Source organism: Leptosomus discolor, chromosome 20, assembly GCF_034619465.1.
Source record: "Leptosomus discolor isolate bLepDis1 chromosome 20, bLepDis1.hap2, whole genome shotgun sequence".
Classification (NCBI taxonomy): domain Eukaryota; kingdom Metazoa; phylum Chordata; class Aves; order Leptosomiformes; family Leptosomidae; genus Leptosomus; species Leptosomus discolor.
The window spans coordinates 7979220-7995609 of NC_141410.1; the positions used below are offsets into that span (position 1 = coordinate 7979220).

Consider the following 16390-nt stretch of genomic DNA (forward strand, 5'->3'; position numbering starts at 1 on the left):
GCGGGCAGGGAACGGGGTGGAACCGCAGGGCTTTCCCTGAGAGCAGTTGCAGAGCTGTAGCAGGGCATCGGACGCAGCCTTTTCCCTTTGCTGTCACCATCAGGGTTGGCGGCTCACCTCATTACTGCCAGGCGTCTTGCAGGGAAGGTGCCACCTGCTTGGCTGACTTTGATTAAGCAGCTCCAATTTGTGAGCAGAGGGGGCTGCTGCCTCGCAGCCTGCAACCCATGCTGTGGGGCATCACCCGTCCTCAAGGAGCCTCAGGGCTCTGCTTCTGGAGCCTCAGGGCTCTGCTTCTGGAGCCAAGTGCCTGAGGACCAGGCCAAAGCAAGGACACCAGGTCTCTTCATCTTGCCCCACAGCAGCTCCCTGGCTTTTCCAGCACCGGCTTGCAAGAGGAGGGGAAGGGAGCTGAGCTGCCGGGGAGAGGAGAGAGACAGGCTGTGTGGTGAAGCCAAGTGGCGGTGTCCTCTCCAGCCAGGTCTTCCCGGGTGTTGCCGCAGCGGGTATTAGGATGAGCTGTTCAGGGGACAGGGTGGCTCTGAGGATGTGGGCCTCAGTGAAGCGAACTATCCCTGTCTGAGCTTTTTTGGCTACTGAGCTGGTGCTGCGTGATGATGTAGTGAGTGTCCTGGAGGCACTGAGACCCACCCTGAAGGTGGCTTTCTGCTGCCTCCTGCCCTGCCCTCTGCTGCAGAGCTGGTCAGTCAGATCCGACTTCGCAGGCAGGCTCGTGGCACCGCTGCTGCCCGGGAAAAGAAGTGCCAGCTCCCCTCCTGGCAGCGAGGGGCCTCGGTCTGTGTTGCTCTTCCTCAGCCTGTGATGCTTGTTCTCGATGCTGGCTGTGAGCTGCTGGGAAGACTCAGACGTCGGGGTTTGGTGCAGAAACCCGCAGGGCTGATTCTCGCTTCTGGCCGGCCCCTCAGGACAGGATGGCGATGGGATGGAGGAGATGAGGCAGGAGTCCTGTTCGTGGCGTTCAGGGAGAAGATCTTGTGCCTGCTTCCCATCCCTAACCTCTGCCAAGCATGGGGAAGATGCTGAGCCGGGCATGTCGGGGTGGCATGGAGGTTGCAGGGGCTGGGCTGGTGCCAAGGGCAGGAGCTCTGTGCGTTTGCCACGGCTTGGGGGAGGCAGGCGTGGGCCTGAGGCTGGGGATGCTGGCATGCCTTGCTGTGCACAGTGCCCTGGGGGAGCTGGGGAAGCAGCAGACTGAGACCGGTGCCTTTCTCTCCTCTCCCCTCTCCAGACCTGGGCACACCCAGCCCGTGCCTGAGCGTGGAGTGCACCTTTGGGGCCACGTGCGTGGTGAAGAACCAGGAGGCCGTGTGCGAGTGCCAGCAGGTGTGCCAGGGCCGCTACGACCCCGTGTGTGGCACTGACAACCGCACCTACGGCAACCCCTGCGAGCTCGACTCCATGGCCTGCGTCCTCAAGAGAGAGATCAAAGTGAAACACAAAGGACCCTGCGGTAAGAGCCGACCTCTGGGGCTTCCTCCTCCTCGTGCTGTTGGCCGCAGCCTGGGTTTGCTTGCTGGGAGGAGACGGTGTCTTAAGCACGAACGTGGCCCTGGCCACGGGGAGAAGGGGGGCTTTTGGGTTGTGTTTGTGCTTTTGCCACGTAGCCAGGAGGGCAGGAGAATCCAGGAACCAACCTGAACGCTGCCTTCCTCACCAAGGAATGCCAGGCAGTGGGGAAAGCCTTAGGGTGAGGCAGATGGGAGTCGTCTACCCGTGCGAGCCGGCCCTGGCACTGCTGCCTGCACTGTCCCCTGACCCAGCAGACCTTCCTCCATAAGCTGTCTTACCCCTCCAACCTGCGGAGCTCCCTGCTGCAGCGCAGCGGAGGGCCCAGTGGGGTTCAGGTTAGAAGAAAATACTTGTACCAGCTCCACACAGTTACAGGAGAAACAGGGACGGATGCAAATACTTCAGCTGTTGGGGCACACGCGCTTGAGTAACTCACCTTAGAGGAAAGAGCTGCCCTTGTCTGCACACAGGCTGCCTTGAGCAGCCCTTCTCCCAACCTGCAGAGCCCAAGCTTTGTGCTGTAGATAGAAACCTGCCGGCCAACAGTCTGCACAGACCAAGCAGGGGGTTGTTGCATCTTCCCTCCCCCACGCAAAGGCAGCAGCTGCTGTGTGAAAGAAAAAAAAAAAAAAAAAAAAAAAAAAAAAAGAAAAACTATCTTTGAGCCAAATTCCTCACGAACTGAATGGCAGGGAGGGAAGAGGGGTGTTTGTCTGAAGGAGAAAATGAAGCCGTGAATCACTAAATACCCAGGAGTCAGGAGATGTGCTGGCTGGAGCCCGGTCTCTCCTGCAACGAGTGATAGCTCCTTTGCAAGTGAGTTATTACGAAGATAAACGTCTGCTCTGACCCGAGCCTGCGTGTGTGTGTGCTGGGCATGTTTGCAGCAAGCTGAGGGTCCCGCTGGGGGAGGTGGCAGGGCGCTGAGAACGGGTGCTATGTTATACACGCATCCAGTGGTGCTGGCGCCCTGATAAACCGGGGGAAGAGAGTATCCCCCTTCCCGGCCGCCCGCCTCCTCCCGCCCTGCTGATTTGTCATGTGTGAATCCTGCCGCCTCCCTCCCGTGGGAGACTGGCCGCTTGCTGCCTGGGATGCTGCGCTGCTCCTCCCAAGGCTGGGTCTGATTTATCACTCCTGGTAATCGCACTCAGCCCCGCGCTCTCTCCCGCCTCGTATTTAGCTATAACGGCATATACGGCTCCGGTGGCATTTCATCGCGGTTACTCCTGGCCCTGACGGCTTTTATGAGTAGTTATTGCCTTTTTGCCTCCGAGTCTGAGTCTCCCATCTCCTGCTGCCCCTCCCCTCGGCTCTTGCCTTGCTCTGGGGCTCCAGCTCCTGGCATCTGCAGAGGCTCGACCTGGGGGAGGAGGTCGCGGTGGGGTTTTATTTCTGCTCTGGCACTTCATTAGGCAGCGATGCCCGCCTGACCTGTTGCCTTAACCTACCAATTTCGTTCTTTGTCTGCACAGATCGCTGTGGCAAGTGCCAGTTCGGGGCCATCTGCGAGGCGGAGACGGGAAGGTGCGTGTGCCCCACCGAGTGCGTTCCCTCCTCGCAGCCCGTGTGCGGCACAGATGGCAACACGTACGGCAGCGAGTGCGAGCTCCACGTCCGGGCGTGCACACAGCAGACGAACATCTTGGTGGCTGCCCAAGGAGACTGCAGTGAGTCTGGCAAAGTCCCCTTCTTCCCTCGTCTCACTCCTGCTGGTGGCATTTCGGAGAGCGGATGCTCAGCCCCGCTGTCCGTGCGAGCCCCGCCGAGCTGCCTGGCCGTGGCAGTCCAAGGCTCGCCAGTCATCTCTGGCTCTCACAACCCATGGGTTTGCCAGTCCTGGGAGGCACCAGAGAAACCCCAGGGTCGGGATGTGTGGAAGGTCTCCCTAGCATTACTCCTGGTGCCTTTACTGGTTGTTTTCAGGACTTCCCAGGAGGATATCAGCTCCAGAGGAACAGGGCTTGGCCAGGGACACCCAGCAGCCTGGCCCTGGGCTGCAGTACCTGGCTGGTCACTTGGAGACCCTGCTTGAGGCTTTTCACCTCGTCTGGCGTGGTCTTCCCTTTTGGCTTCACAAGAATTGGGCATTTTGAGTCTCCTAAGCACCTTCTCCTTTTTAGCCCCAGCTAGGTGTCACAGGTGGTGTCTGCTGCCTTCTGAGCCAAGCAAAGAAATTGGGCTAATGGCCATTGATCCAAGCAAAGAAATTGGGCTAAAACCACCTTAATAGCTACCACCAGAATGGAAGGCATTGAGAGTCTATTTGATCGCACAATTCATCTCAGTAGCTTTCTCTTCCCTCCATCCCCTGGGGTTAATTCGTCTTTGCTCATGTGTTTCCTCCCCACTCCTCAGCCCAGGGAACTGTCTGTGCTAATTTCTTAATGAATTAAAAGCCCTGCCTAGGTTCTTCATTAGGACAAATGCTACTTCAGTAAAAGCAATGCTTTGAGCCTCATAAAACCTGTCCAGCTGGGTCTGGTGTTCCAGGGCTGAGCTGTGCATGGAAGTCCCCTCTAAATTTAGGAGAGAAGAATGACTGAGTGTGGCAGATGACTCTCGGTGCTCTGTGGGCACATCAAGCAGGAGGAGGCTGAAGTCAGAATACATCGTGAGAGTCAATGGGATTTCCTAGAAAAAGCTGTTGGGCCCAACCGCTGTGGCCGCTGTTGGGAGATGCTCAGAATTGGCACCGATGGGTTACGGAGTCTGCACGCTTGAAATATATATTTCAATAAGCATTGAATTCAAGCAATAACAAACCACTGTGGGGAAGGAGGACTTCTCTCCTTGCCACTGAGGGCATGGCATTAGCGGTCCCCAGCTCTGGGACAGCGGGCAGTTGGCTACAAAGATCCCTACCACGTCTCACTGTGGTTCCTCCCTCTATCCCCCCCAGAGTCCTGCGGCAGCACGGTGTGCTCCTTCGGCAGCAAGTGCGTGGGTGGGCAGTGCGTGTGCCCGCGCTGCGAGCGGCAGCCCTTCGCTCAGGTGTGCGGGAGCGACGGCCTCACCTACGACAACCAGTGCGAGCTGCAGGTGGCCTCCTGCCAGCAGAAGAAGAGCATTGAGGTTGCCAGGACGGGGCCGTGCGAGGAGGGTAGGTTGCCGCCGCTCCTCTGGCTGCACGGGTGTGGAGACGGGGGTGGGGGGGGAAAGGGTGAGGAAGGGCCGAGGCTGCCCGCAGCGGGCTGCCCCGCTGCATGGAGCTCGGGCATAGTGCCCTGTGGCACTGCCAGCGTGCCCAGCGCAGCAGGTCCCATGCCAGGGACGCTCTCCTTCCCTCGTGGAGGGCTGGCCGCTGTCGCCCAGCACCCTGCCTGCCGCCTCCCTTTTTCCTTTTGTCTTTCTGGATCCAACAGTAACGAGGTGACGCCACCTAATCGAGACCATGCCACCTAATCGGCTGGGCAAGGACTTTGTCGCTGCTTTCGTTTCACACTTCAGTGGGCCTTGGCTGGGGGAAAACAGAGCCGTTCCTGGGGTGGGGAGCCTGGCTGCTGCTCCGCTTCCCTCTGCCCCGGGGGCTGCTCGAGGGCCTGGCTTGTGGCCACTATTGGCTTGTCACCGAGCACCAGGGAAGGTTGTGGTGTTGGGTGTACCTGGCTTGGGCAGGCTAAGATGTAAGAATCTGCTGAGTTTTCCCACGTAGGGGGAAAGCTGTGGGTTAAGGCTGGCTGAATCCGAGTACAGAAGGTGCATAAACCTCTCCCTGGCGAGCTGAGATTCTCTGGCTCAGTGCAGATATAGCCTAGCTGGAAAGGACTTCAGCACTATGGCAGAGCTTAGGGAGAGGAGAAGACATAACATGGTGTTTGATCACAGCCCTCCTTGGGGAATTTCAGGTTGATGTCCCTCTGGGAAAAGATCTTAAATAATTCTCTGTGTAATGCCAAATCCCAGCCTTTGATCACTCAATAAAAAGGGCCAGGTTTGCCTTCCCCCCGCTTCCCCTTTGAGAAGCCTTTGAAATCAGCAACATCTCTCTCTTGCTGCTGGAGCTCTGAGCATCTTATGGAGAGAGGCAGCCAGGCTAGGGACAGAGTTTATATATTGTTAAGAATATCGGCCTAACTGAACTTCAAACTAAACCCGAACCCCATCCCTTCCCCTGCTCTGGTTTCCATGTTTATATTAGCTGCAGCAACCTCCCTGCTGCACGATGTGTTTGGGAGGGCAGGAGAAGGGGGAAGAGTCAGATCAAAGCTGTGCCTCGCTAAGTCAAGTGGCAGCCCTTCCCTCTATGCGTGGCTATTAACTGTCTGATCTCCAGGTAGCCTGCAGGGCTCTGGTAGCTGCAGGGTCCTTGCTTTTGCTCCTGCTGTGCTGCTGTAGGAAGGAAGACCTCAGGCCACCTGCTAAAAGCATCCCTTTGGGGTTTTCATTAGGGAGGCTTAGTACAATCTTGTGACAGCGGTGGGGGAATCTGCTTTCTCCGAGGGAGAGGGATTTTCTTTGAGGTCTGGGCGTAAACATCCTAATATATCTGGGCTCAGGATTCTGGGGTTGCCTGTGCTGGAGAGATTCAATCTGCTGTGATGTGGACGGGCCTGTGCAGCAGTGGGCTGCTTCCCCTGTCCAGGGCGCAGCCTCGTGTCAGGGAGGAGAGGGCTTTGGTCCCATCCCCTCTGCTTTCCCCTAGCTCTGCCCTGCTGGGTGTGAGCCCTTTCTCACCACCATCCTCCTTCGCTCCAGAGTGCGGCTCAGGGGGCTCGGGCTCCGGCGACGGTAGCGAGTGTGAACAAGACCGGTGCCGGCAGTACGGGGGCTGGTGGGACGAGGATGCAGAGGATGACCGCTGTGTGTGTGACTTCACCTGCCTGGCAGTGCCACGCAGCCCGGTAAGCACGCCGAGCAGTTCTGCGCTGCCTGCTTCGGTCCTGGCTCCCCTCCTCTCTTCTCCCTGGTGGCCTTCCCGCGTGCTTCCTGGGCAGGAGAGGGCATCCCATGGATAGGGAACCTGCCTTCCTGTGCCGGGGGCTGCCCTGAGCGGTTCCCCTCCCTGTCCTGGCAGGTGTGTGGCTCTGATGGTGTGACCTACACCAACGAGTGTGAGCTGAAGAAGACACGGTGTGAAAAACGCCAGGATCTCTATGTCACTAGCCAAGGAGCCTGCCGCGGTGAGTCCCCCGAAGGCAGCCAGCCCCCCTAGGCTGACACAAGCTGTGTGTGCTGGTCCCCAGGCTGGTGCCCTGCAGTCACACGTGCCCTTTCCCTGGGGCTAAGCAAGGAAGCGCTCGCTTAAGGACACAGCAGTGTCTGCGTTGGGTTGCTGATCCCCCCGGCATCGTTCCCGTTTCATGCCCTGTGCTTTCCCTGGCCCAGGGTAGGACCTCACCTCGTCGTTCCCAGCATCTCTGCAAGGACCGTGTGGTTTTGCAGGCATGCTGCTAGCTGCCTGAGCCGTCCGTTGGCAATACAGCCCTGCAGCAGCCTGCGTGCCAAAGATGACCTGTACCTCTCTGCCTTCCTCTGCAGCCCTTGCCACAACCCCGCCACCTCTCCTGGTTGTGCACTGCAGCCAGACCATCTACGGATGCTGCCCAGACAACATGACCTTGGCGCTCGGAGTGGGTGCAGCTGGATGCCCAAGTGAGTGAATATTGTGTTCCCACCTGGGCAGGCGTGAAGGACCTTTAAGGATGCCTGGAAGGCAGGAGGGATGAGCTGGAGGGGGTACTTTGGGGTCTCATCCCAGGGGAAACATAGGAAGGTGGACTCTCCCTATTCCTTAGCTAACTAGTGACCTCCCAGCCTCAAAAAGCCTCTGTTTATCCCAGCTCCAGGCTCACAGCATGCTCACATGGAGGTGCTTCGCCTCCTAGATCTACTGGTGATGCTCTGAGTCAACTTCCAGGTCTAAGTCCTTCTGATATGCAGGAAGACAGGGTGGTGGTTCAGAACTTGTCCATGCTGGATGCCCCGGAAGGTGCCCCTGGGGCTAGATAATGCCCTCTGTGCGTTCAACCCATTGCCAGAGGTTTAGAGCTGAGTGACAAAACCCTTGCTTGTATCCTTGCGCTGCAGGCTGAGGTGGAGCAGAGCTTTTCAGGTTCACCTAGGGACCTTCTGCAGGCCACCCTGGGACCAGTGACTAGCAGGTGACCGCACTGTGCAGGAAGCTGAGCTGGCAAATGGTTCATTAATATTTATTAAATAATTATCGGAGCCAGCACTTGAGCAGAAGGTGTGTTTTGAAAGGCATTAGCAAACTCTTGCCAGCTGAGGCTGCGGCTGCCTGTTAGGGAGACACATTACCCCGTGGAGACACGATTCACACCGTGCTTGGGCCTGGCTAATGCCTGCCTGGTGAGGACGCAGCGCTGTTTAATGTGCTGTATGATTTAAAAAGCAGCAGCCTTCAGAAAACGTCCAGAGACGTGGCAGGGGATGGGCAGGGCAGGCTGCGGGCTGAGGTGGGTGCGTGTGGTCTGTGGTGGCCGAGAGCGGCCAGCAAAGCAGGGAGGAGCCGGCCAGAGCGACGCTAGGGAGGACACAAGCATTTCCCTTTCAGCATCGCCCTGCCAGTGGTGGTGATGTTCCTCTGTGTTTCTGATGGAAGTCCTGTCGCCTGCCCTCCAGGCCCTTCCCGACTCACTGGGATTCAGTATCCCAGCAGTTTCTGTCCCACCTGTGTCCCTGTGTTGGCAGCAAGCATACATCAGGAGGTAGCTACCGCTTGACCAGCAGCTTGAAGCCCCTGGGGCAGATTTATCCATTGCTGCCTGTTCTGGACATGCCATTTCCCTGCTTCTGGCAGTCCGGGGATGTGCTCATGCACACTATTTGCTGCTCCTGAGGTCTCCCTTTCTCTCCGGCTCTGCCCCATGTCCCTTTTCCACTGCTCCCGGTGGATAAAGGGAGCGTCTCTCTGTCTATCTTCGGATCATTTCCCTCCATCGAGTTCCTAATTAATGAATTAATAATAAACTTCTAATAGCTTCCTTCCCCTTTGATGTTAATGAGAGAGGAGTTCTTGATGACAGCAAAGCAAGCGGGTTAATCCCTGGAGGCTTCGTTCCCCCTCGTAGCTGGGGCAGAGGAGAAATGTCAAGAGCAGCTGGTGAAACCTCCTCCTGCCCAGCGTGAGACCACGTTCCTGCCCTGGCTGAGCAGCTCGGTGGCACAGCCGTCCGTCCCTCCGCCCCGATGCAGCCCCCGGTGTCCCCCCTTGGCCAGGGCTCAGCCTCACGCCGTCTCTCTCTCTCTGGCTCGCAGGCACCTGCCAGTGCAACCCCTATGGCTCCTACGGGGGAGCCTGCGACCCCGCCACAGGACAGTGCTCCTGCAAGCCGGGCGTGGGGGGTCTGAAGTGTGACCGCTGCGAGCCCGGCTTCTGGAACTTCCGCGGCATCGTCACCGACAGCAAGAGCGGCTGCACGCGTGAGTGCGGGCAGGGCTGGGCTGTCACCCCTCGTCCCACGCAGCTCCCTGCTGGCACGGCTCCCCGGCGGGGCTCCGGGCACGGCGGGGTACCCGTGCTCTTTAAAACACTCACCCCTAACGACGGCTCCTGTTCTAAGTCATCTCCAGCGGTTGTTTTTGCAGAGCTGGATGACTTGCTCCCTGCGAGAGAGACGGGGTGGCCCGGAGCGTCGCACAGATGCTGTGGCTCCCCTCAGGGTGCAGCTGGGCGAGGAGACGGTGTCTCCTTCTGCGGGCCCGCTCCCCGGCCAGATGTTCTGCAGGGCAGCTGGAGCTCAGCGTGAATAGGCCCTGCGGGTGTCCGTGGAGCAGATGTGGGGTCACAAGCCGTAGGACAGTGGTCAGGTGGTGGCGGGTGGAGGCGGGTTCCTGCAGCTCGTGTGGGGTCAGTAGCAGGTAGCAGGCAGCATTATGGTCCTCCCCTGGACCCTTCTCCTCGCTCTTCCTTGGATTGCTGGAGGACCTGAGTGAGTCTGCTGTCGGCTCCACAAATCCATCAGCAAAACAGTGTCTTCTTTTTTTTGTTTGGTTTTTTTTTTTCCCCCCTTCTTGGGCAGCCTGTAACTGCGACCCGGTGGGTTCAGTGCGTGACGACTGCGAGCAGATGACTGGACTGTGCTCCTGCAAGACTGGTATCACTGGTATGAAGTGCAACCAGTGCCCCAATGGCAGCAAACTGGGCATGACTGGCTGTGAGAAAGGTGAGGGAGCCACGTAGCAGAGAGATTGCGTGGGGCACTGAGAAATGGGTGCTTGGGTACTGCTGCAGGGCAACACACAGGCCTGTGAAAGAAATGACTCCCTCCCACCCTGCATGCCCGTGCTTTGGGGGGAAAGGGGCCCTGGCCTCCATTCCTGGCTGGGTTCCTGTTATCTGTGCACTCACGCACAGCACGAGGGACTGTTTCTCTGTTTGGTGAAAGTCTGTCTTGTCCACTGGTCTGAACAGCTCTGGCGAGTCCCTGGGAGAGCTCAGACCCGCTGGGAGGAGAGAGGGATTTTGATTCAGCATAGCCTGTTTCTGTATGTTTGGTATGTGCTTTGTTGGTCATCTCTCCCCCCTTCTCTCCCTACCCCAGACCCGTCAGCCCCGAAATCCTGCGAGGAAATGAACTGTGAGTTTGGGGCCTCGTGCGTGGAAGTCAACGGCTTCGCCCACTGCGAGTGCCCATCCCCGCTTTGCTCGGAGGCCAACATGACCAAGGTTTGCGGGAGAGGCAGCCGTGGGGGGGGCTGGGTGGCGTGCAGGGGAGCGTGTGGCTAGCTTGGCTGCGTCGGGCTGGTGCAGGCAGCGCAGGAGTCTGGTGTCTTTTTCCCTCCTCGACAAGAAGCAGGCGGGCAAGTTTGGTCACTCGTCGGTGCGTGGGGAAGGGTGACGTGCAAGTTACAGACGTCTCCCAGCAGAGCTGGGTGCTCTGTCCCCCGTCTGGCACCTCTGAGCTGCTCTGCTCCTGGGCTTCTGCAGCCTCAGAGGGACCCCTGCAAAGCCTCTTGCTTCCAGCATGGAGAGACCAGTTTATTTTGCCCAGGGCTTGGAGGAGGACAGAGCTGCAGCTCACATTCCTTCTCTGCCTCCCAGGTGTGTGGGTCTGATGGCGTCACGTACGGGGACCAGTGCCAGCTGAAGACCATCGCCTGCCGGCAGGGACAGGTCATCACAGTGAAGCACGTGGGGCAGTGCCACGGTGAGTGTCTGCTGCTCTCGGTGCTGGGGCAGTGCCAGCTCTCGGACCCGGGTCTGGCTGCCTCCCTCTGCAGTTCCTCGCTGTGCCATGACGCTTCATTGTCTCGCTGCTCCTTTCAGAGTCCATCACTCACACAAGCCACACCTCGCCACCCACGCCGCTGCCCACGCTGCCCTTGGACAAGTTAATCCTTCCTCCGCCGCTGCGGCTCACCACCCAGGCTCCAGAACCCACCGAGCTGGCTACCAGCTCCCTGCTGTTGGAAGCCAGGCCTACTGAAAGAGGTCACCCTACAACAAGGCGCATCACGACTGCCAGACCAGCCACTACACCGTGGATGACCCACGGGGTGTTTAAGGCCACCGTGCGCCCTCTCTCCACCGCACCGGTGGTCCTGGCCACCACCCAGCCCGCCTACGTTGAATCAGGCAGTGCAGAAGGCAGTGGAGACCAAGAGATGGGCATCAGTGGAGACCAGGAATCTAGTGGGGCAGGCTCTGCCGGTGAGTGTGCGCTTCTTCGGCTTGGCAGGTTGGTTGTGGGTCAAACCATATCCTTCCTCTCACAGCGAAATTAAGCTGTGCCTCAGCCTTCTTCTCTGACACAGAGGTGAGGTCTTACCTCCTGCTGGTGAATGCTCCTCTTAATGCCCTGCAGGGGAAGAGGAGGTGGAGGAAAGCCAGGTAACTTCCACCCCAGCCATCGAGAGGGCGACGTGTTACAACACCCCGCTGGGATGCTGCTCTGATGGCAAGACTGCGGCTGCTGATGCGGAAGGCAGCAACTGTCCCGGTGAGTTTGTCCTTGAGGGGCTGGGCTCTGGGCTTCCTTTCGGTGGTCAGGGGTCAGGGTGAGCTCTTGGCAAGGTGCAGGAGAGGGAGGGATGCCACTGAGAGCTGCCCAGAGTGGTGCTGGGCTTGCCCGGCTGGCGGTGAGCACGGTTCCTGTGTCTCGTCTGGGGGCTGGCGTGTCCCTGAGGTGATGTTCATGGGGACATGTTGAGCCACGGTAGCTGACAGACATTGTCCCCACCTGCCACAGCCCCCAGCAGCCAGCCCTAGTCCTTGGTGGGAGCCAGGACACTCTGCAGTTTGTTTCACTTCTTCCTTGACTGCTATAGCCTTAAAACTTTGGCCAGTGTTTTACCCAGGCTTCTGCAGAGCTCGTGACTGGCACTAAAGGGGGATGAGAGAATTTCTTAGACTCCCATTTTATCTGTGTCGATGGCTGTAAAGGGAGTTGGGCTGACCAGGACCAGTTTGGTGCCAGGACAAGCAGGGAGAGCAGCTGTAGCCCCGGTATCCCTGCTGGGCTTTCCTAGTGGGGGGGATGGTCTGAGCTTCTTGAGTCGCGCTGTGGTTCCCAGGGGTGCGCACTGCTCTCGTGACCTAGGTGGGATCTGTCTTGCCTCCTGACAGTCCCTTCTTTCACACTGTCCATGTTGAAGAAACACAGAGCTACCCGTGCTTGATCAGAGTGTTGGCTGCCCTGTGCATACGTCGTCACCCTAAAAATGGTTGCTCTGGGGCTGTTCCCACATGTTTCCTCACTGCTCACTGAGGTCCTTCTTAACTGACCCTGTTCCTTGGGGTTTCCAGCAGGACATCCCCTTTTTCCTCTGGACACCACGTTCCCCTTTTAACCCACGAAAGGGCAGCTGCTGGGGAACCTCCCGTAGCGTTACCCGCAGCGAGGATCTTTCTGTAGCTGCCTCTGCACTCCTACAGCTCCCCTGGAAGGGGAACCACACCTTGGGTTCCTGTTGCAATTTCGGTCTGGTTTTGCAAGGCTGACCACAGGCTGTTAGCTGGCAGGGTCTGTACTTCCCTCTCCCAGCACAGGTCTCTTCTCCTTGTCCAGAGTCCACATTTCACCCTTCTCTGCCCCCTGTGTGTATGCACGTGTCTGATCCTGCCGTATTGACTCTGTGCTGCTCTGGCTAACGTCTTTCTCTTGTTACTCAGCCGGTGCAGGGGGGCTGCTCTCCGGGCCGGAGCTCAGAGGAAACCGTATGGTAAAAGCTGCCATCTCCAGCCTGGTCTTTACCATCTGCTCCAGCACCCTCTGATACTAATCCTCCATGGCGCTCTCCCAGACCCATCCAGACTAACCCCAACACTGGCACTACCCGCACACTGCCATCACCCTTTTCCTCCCCCCACCCAGGGACTCGAACGCTCCTTGCGGCTGTCAGCCACCACGCCTGTCACCTGCCCACAAGCCGACTAAAGGCGTTTGTCTTCTTTACCCTCCCTTCCGTAGCTACCAAAGTCTTCCAAGGCGTCCTCATCTTGGAGGAGGTGGAAGGCCAGGAGCTGTTCTACACACCGGAGATGGCTGACCCCAAGTCAGAGCTCTTTGGGGAGACGGCCAGGAGCATTGAGAGCGCGGTGAGTTCTTTGCACTTCATCTAGGGTCTGCCTAGGGCTTTTCTGGCCTTGGCAAAAGACGAGAGGACCCTGCCCAACTGTCTGTGCTGTGGTGGACAGATGACTAAACCTCAAATGTTCAATTCCACAAACATGGTCCTCCCCTTCTCAAGCGAGCAGGCGTTCTCCGAGCTGCTGCTAGTAAGCAGGCTTGTCCGTTCGAGTGTCTGGGTTCCCACGGGGAGCCAACCTGGGGCACGCTCGCTCGCTCGTGTCCCTTTGGCCTCCGAGGTGCCAGCGCTGGGCAGGAAGGTTTGCCTGCCTGCTGGGCGTCCTTCCAGCCACCCCGCTGAAGCAGGGACCGAGCGCTCTCTGCTCTCTGAGCAGCGCTCCCCGGGTGCGTGTTAGCAGTCCCTGTGCCAGCACCACCCTCTGGAACTGGAGACACTCTCTGTTGTCCCCACCATGGGAACTGCTCTGGGTTTCCTCCTGCTTTGCCTTCTCATTCATGACGGCTTCTGGGGAGGCCGTGGCCTGTCATTGCTGTCTGTCAAATGGGAGCACAGAGACCTCTCTGCAAAATGTGTTGGGTGCTTTGGAGGAGCATCCACTCCATGGGGGTTTTTTGGGTTTTTTTTTGGGGGGGTGGGGGTGGTGTTTTGAGATAAGCTTAACCTGCAAAAGTTGGGAGTGAACGTGGCTTATCACCAGGGCCGGTGCTTTTATGGGGTGGGCACTTAAGAGTGTAAAGGAGATGATGCACCAGTTCTGTCTAAGCGGTAGCCTCTGTGAATTTGATCTCCTTTTAATCTACATGTGTTACTAGCCTCTACCACGTGCTGTGTCAGTGGCTTCCATCCTTTGTTATCTGCTGGGTCAAAACTGATCCTTTTTCAGCTTGATCTTGGCGGTGGGGCTGTTCAGCCAAGAGGTTCTGCCTCAACACCCTGGATTTCCCAAAGCGTCCTTATCTGCATGAAAAGCCCTGAGACAAAAACGTGTCCAAAACCCCTTTGTTCCTCCAATTCAGCAACACACCCTGGGAAGCTGCTTGTGTAAATCCAGCCTCCCACTTCTAAGGAGAACCCCCCCTCCTCCCTGCGTTGCCAGCTCTGGGAGTAGGTGGACTTTGCGTGGCAATGTGTGCATATGGCTATGCCAAGGAAGCGCTGGGTGGGGTAGCAACATTATACTGTAGCCTGCAGTGTGGCACAGCAAATACAAAGCATCTTTGCAAGGAGATTAACAGATTTAGAGCTGGTTCCAAGCTGCACTTAGAAGTTGGCAAGCCCTCGGTACAGTCATATAAGCAGATGTGTGCCTGGCATATGGACCATATGGTTCCTGCAGCTCTGTATCACAATAGCAATATTTCCCAATACGACAGTGGCTTCTATCTGAGGATGCAAACATGCATACAAAGGCTTCATTCACTGGCTCATCCATTCACCCCCTGAGAAGACAAGGTTTCTGTTTTCCCAGGCTGGGGGAAATGAAGGCATGGCACAGGCCCTCTGTCTCCGAGGCCATCTGTGGCTGAGCCGAGAGCTCCTGCCACGGCCCTGTGCTGCAGGGACCCGTCATCCCTCTGCAGCTTACCTGCGAACGCCCATGGGTGTGATGTGCTGCTTTACCCCTCTGAGATCACTATGCCTGAATTTCCAGGGGGAAGTTATACCGTGGGGCCATTAGTCAGTTCATTCCTTTCTTCTGTCTTTGCCTTGAGGCCGAGGGAAGGAAGCAGTGGCCTCTAGCTGGGCGACTGCTGGTCCAACACGAGGCCGGGCAGATAGCTAGCAAAGCCCTGACTTGCTCTAAGCCCATCAGTCTCCTTCATGTGACTTCAGACAAATCCTGCGGTGCCTGAGAGCCAAGTTTTAAAAGGCAGTCAGGTACTTAAGGATGCAGAATGGGGCCTTACGGGATTTTTCCAAAGTGCCTAAGCAGGTTTACACAGCTTTAGAAGAGATCAGTAAGACTTAGATGCCACACAATAGAAAAATCCCTGCATGAACTGCAAGGTGTCTCTGGTCTGGCTCTGTTCCGCTGCTCTTCATGGGTACGATGGGGATAGCTCACTTTCCCCGCGCTATTTCGGCATCCTGTTCTTACCTTTGACTCAGACCATAAAGAAGAGGGACCATCTGAAATTATCACCCTATAGAACAGAGCCCTGTTCTCTGCATGTGTCCGTGGGGTGTCTTGCGAAGGTTTGGATGCAAACCCGTGTGGGTTGAAACCAAGGAGATTCGCTGTGACTCAAGATCTTTTACTAAAAGGACCTATGTCCTAGGATCTCGCCATTAATCAGTTTATCTTTCTCCTTCACCTCCAACCAACTAGCTGGATGAGCTTTTCCGCAATTCTGACGTTAAGAAGGATTTTAAGAGCATCCGCGTCCGAGACCTGGGGCAGAGCAGTGCTGTCCGTGTCATTGTGGAGTCCCACTTTGATCCAGGTAAGAGCCTTCCCGGTGCTGATTCACTGTGGCATCGCCATCTGCTTGAGGAGGGAGCAGGCACTCCCAGTGGGGCTGCTGGCCTGAGAAACAAGCATGTGGCAAGGAGCATGAAAGAACCTGATTAAAACTTGCTGGGGATGTGTCTTCTGTCCAGCGAAATGAACAGATGCTGTGAGAAGAGCTGGGAGGAGGTGCACCCTAAGCTGGTGCCTGGAAGCATTTTCCTAGGGAAAGGAATGGTTCAGATGCATCGTGGGGAGGTCAGGAGAGGGAAACGGCTGGGTCAGCCTGCATCTTCACTCTTGCCTTTCTCCTTTCTCCTCCTGGCTACCATCAGCCACTTCCTACACAGCAGCTGATGTCCAAGGGGCCCTGCTGAAGCAGATCAAAGCTTCCAAGAAGAAGACCATTCTGGTGAAGAAGCCCCAGCAGGAGCATGTCAAATTCATGGACTTTGGTGAGCCCCCTCTGTCTGGGGTCAGTCCCCCTCGCTTGCTTTAGGCTTTCGAACGGGCAGGCTGGCTTTTCTGGTCTCGCCAGGGCCTTTGATCTGTAGCAGTAACCTGTCAAATGCTTCCCCAGACAGTGCCCTCCAGAGCCAGGGCTCAGGGCTTAGTCCTTGTGCCCGGAACTTGTTCTCAACTCAGGAGAAATTCGTGAAAAATGAGCCCTTCCCGGTGCTCCCCCTGGTACTCCCGAGAGGGGTGGCCAGCCCAGGCCGTGGGATCTCATGCTGATAAACCCAAACCACCAATTTTCCAGGAAAGAAAGGTGCAGCTCTGCCTGGGAGGATGCCTACCCCCACTCCAGGGTGGGAGAGCAGGGCAGCACTGCGGTGCTGCGGAGGAGGACGCTGTGCAGACACACACCCTGTGCAGGCAGCTGCCCGATTCGTAATCCAGGCTGTGCAGGAGGAG

The 16390-nt window shown here is 57.4% G+C and overlaps 1 protein-coding gene across 1 annotated transcript in view; it reads left to right on the plus strand.

Annotated features, from left to right (window-relative positions):
- AGRN (agrin) overlaps positions 1-16390 on the plus strand; it is a 122252-nt gene that overhangs the window by 89982 nt on the left and 15880 nt on the right. Inside the window, exons 9-23 of the mRNA XM_086476065.1 lie at positions 1250-1471; positions 3006-3200; positions 4433-4633; positions 6229-6374; positions 6548-6653; positions 7012-7125; positions 8752-8916; positions 9516-9659; positions 10038-10162; positions 10538-10643; positions 10763-11146; positions 11301-11435; positions 12906-13033; positions 15356-15470; positions 15811-15930. Of these exons, the coding sequence (XP_086332191.1) occupies positions 1250-1471; positions 3006-3200; positions 4433-4633; positions 6229-6374; positions 6548-6653; positions 7012-7125; positions 8752-8916; positions 9516-9659; positions 10038-10162; positions 10538-10643; positions 10763-11146; positions 11301-11435; positions 12906-13033; positions 15356-15470; positions 15811-15930 (2406 nt within the window). The remainder of the gene's footprint in view (positions 1-1249; positions 1472-3005; positions 3201-4432; positions 4634-6228; positions 6375-6547; positions 6654-7011; positions 7126-8751; positions 8917-9515; positions 9660-10037; positions 10163-10537; positions 10644-10762; positions 11147-11300; positions 11436-12905; positions 13034-15355; positions 15471-15810; positions 15931-16390) is intronic.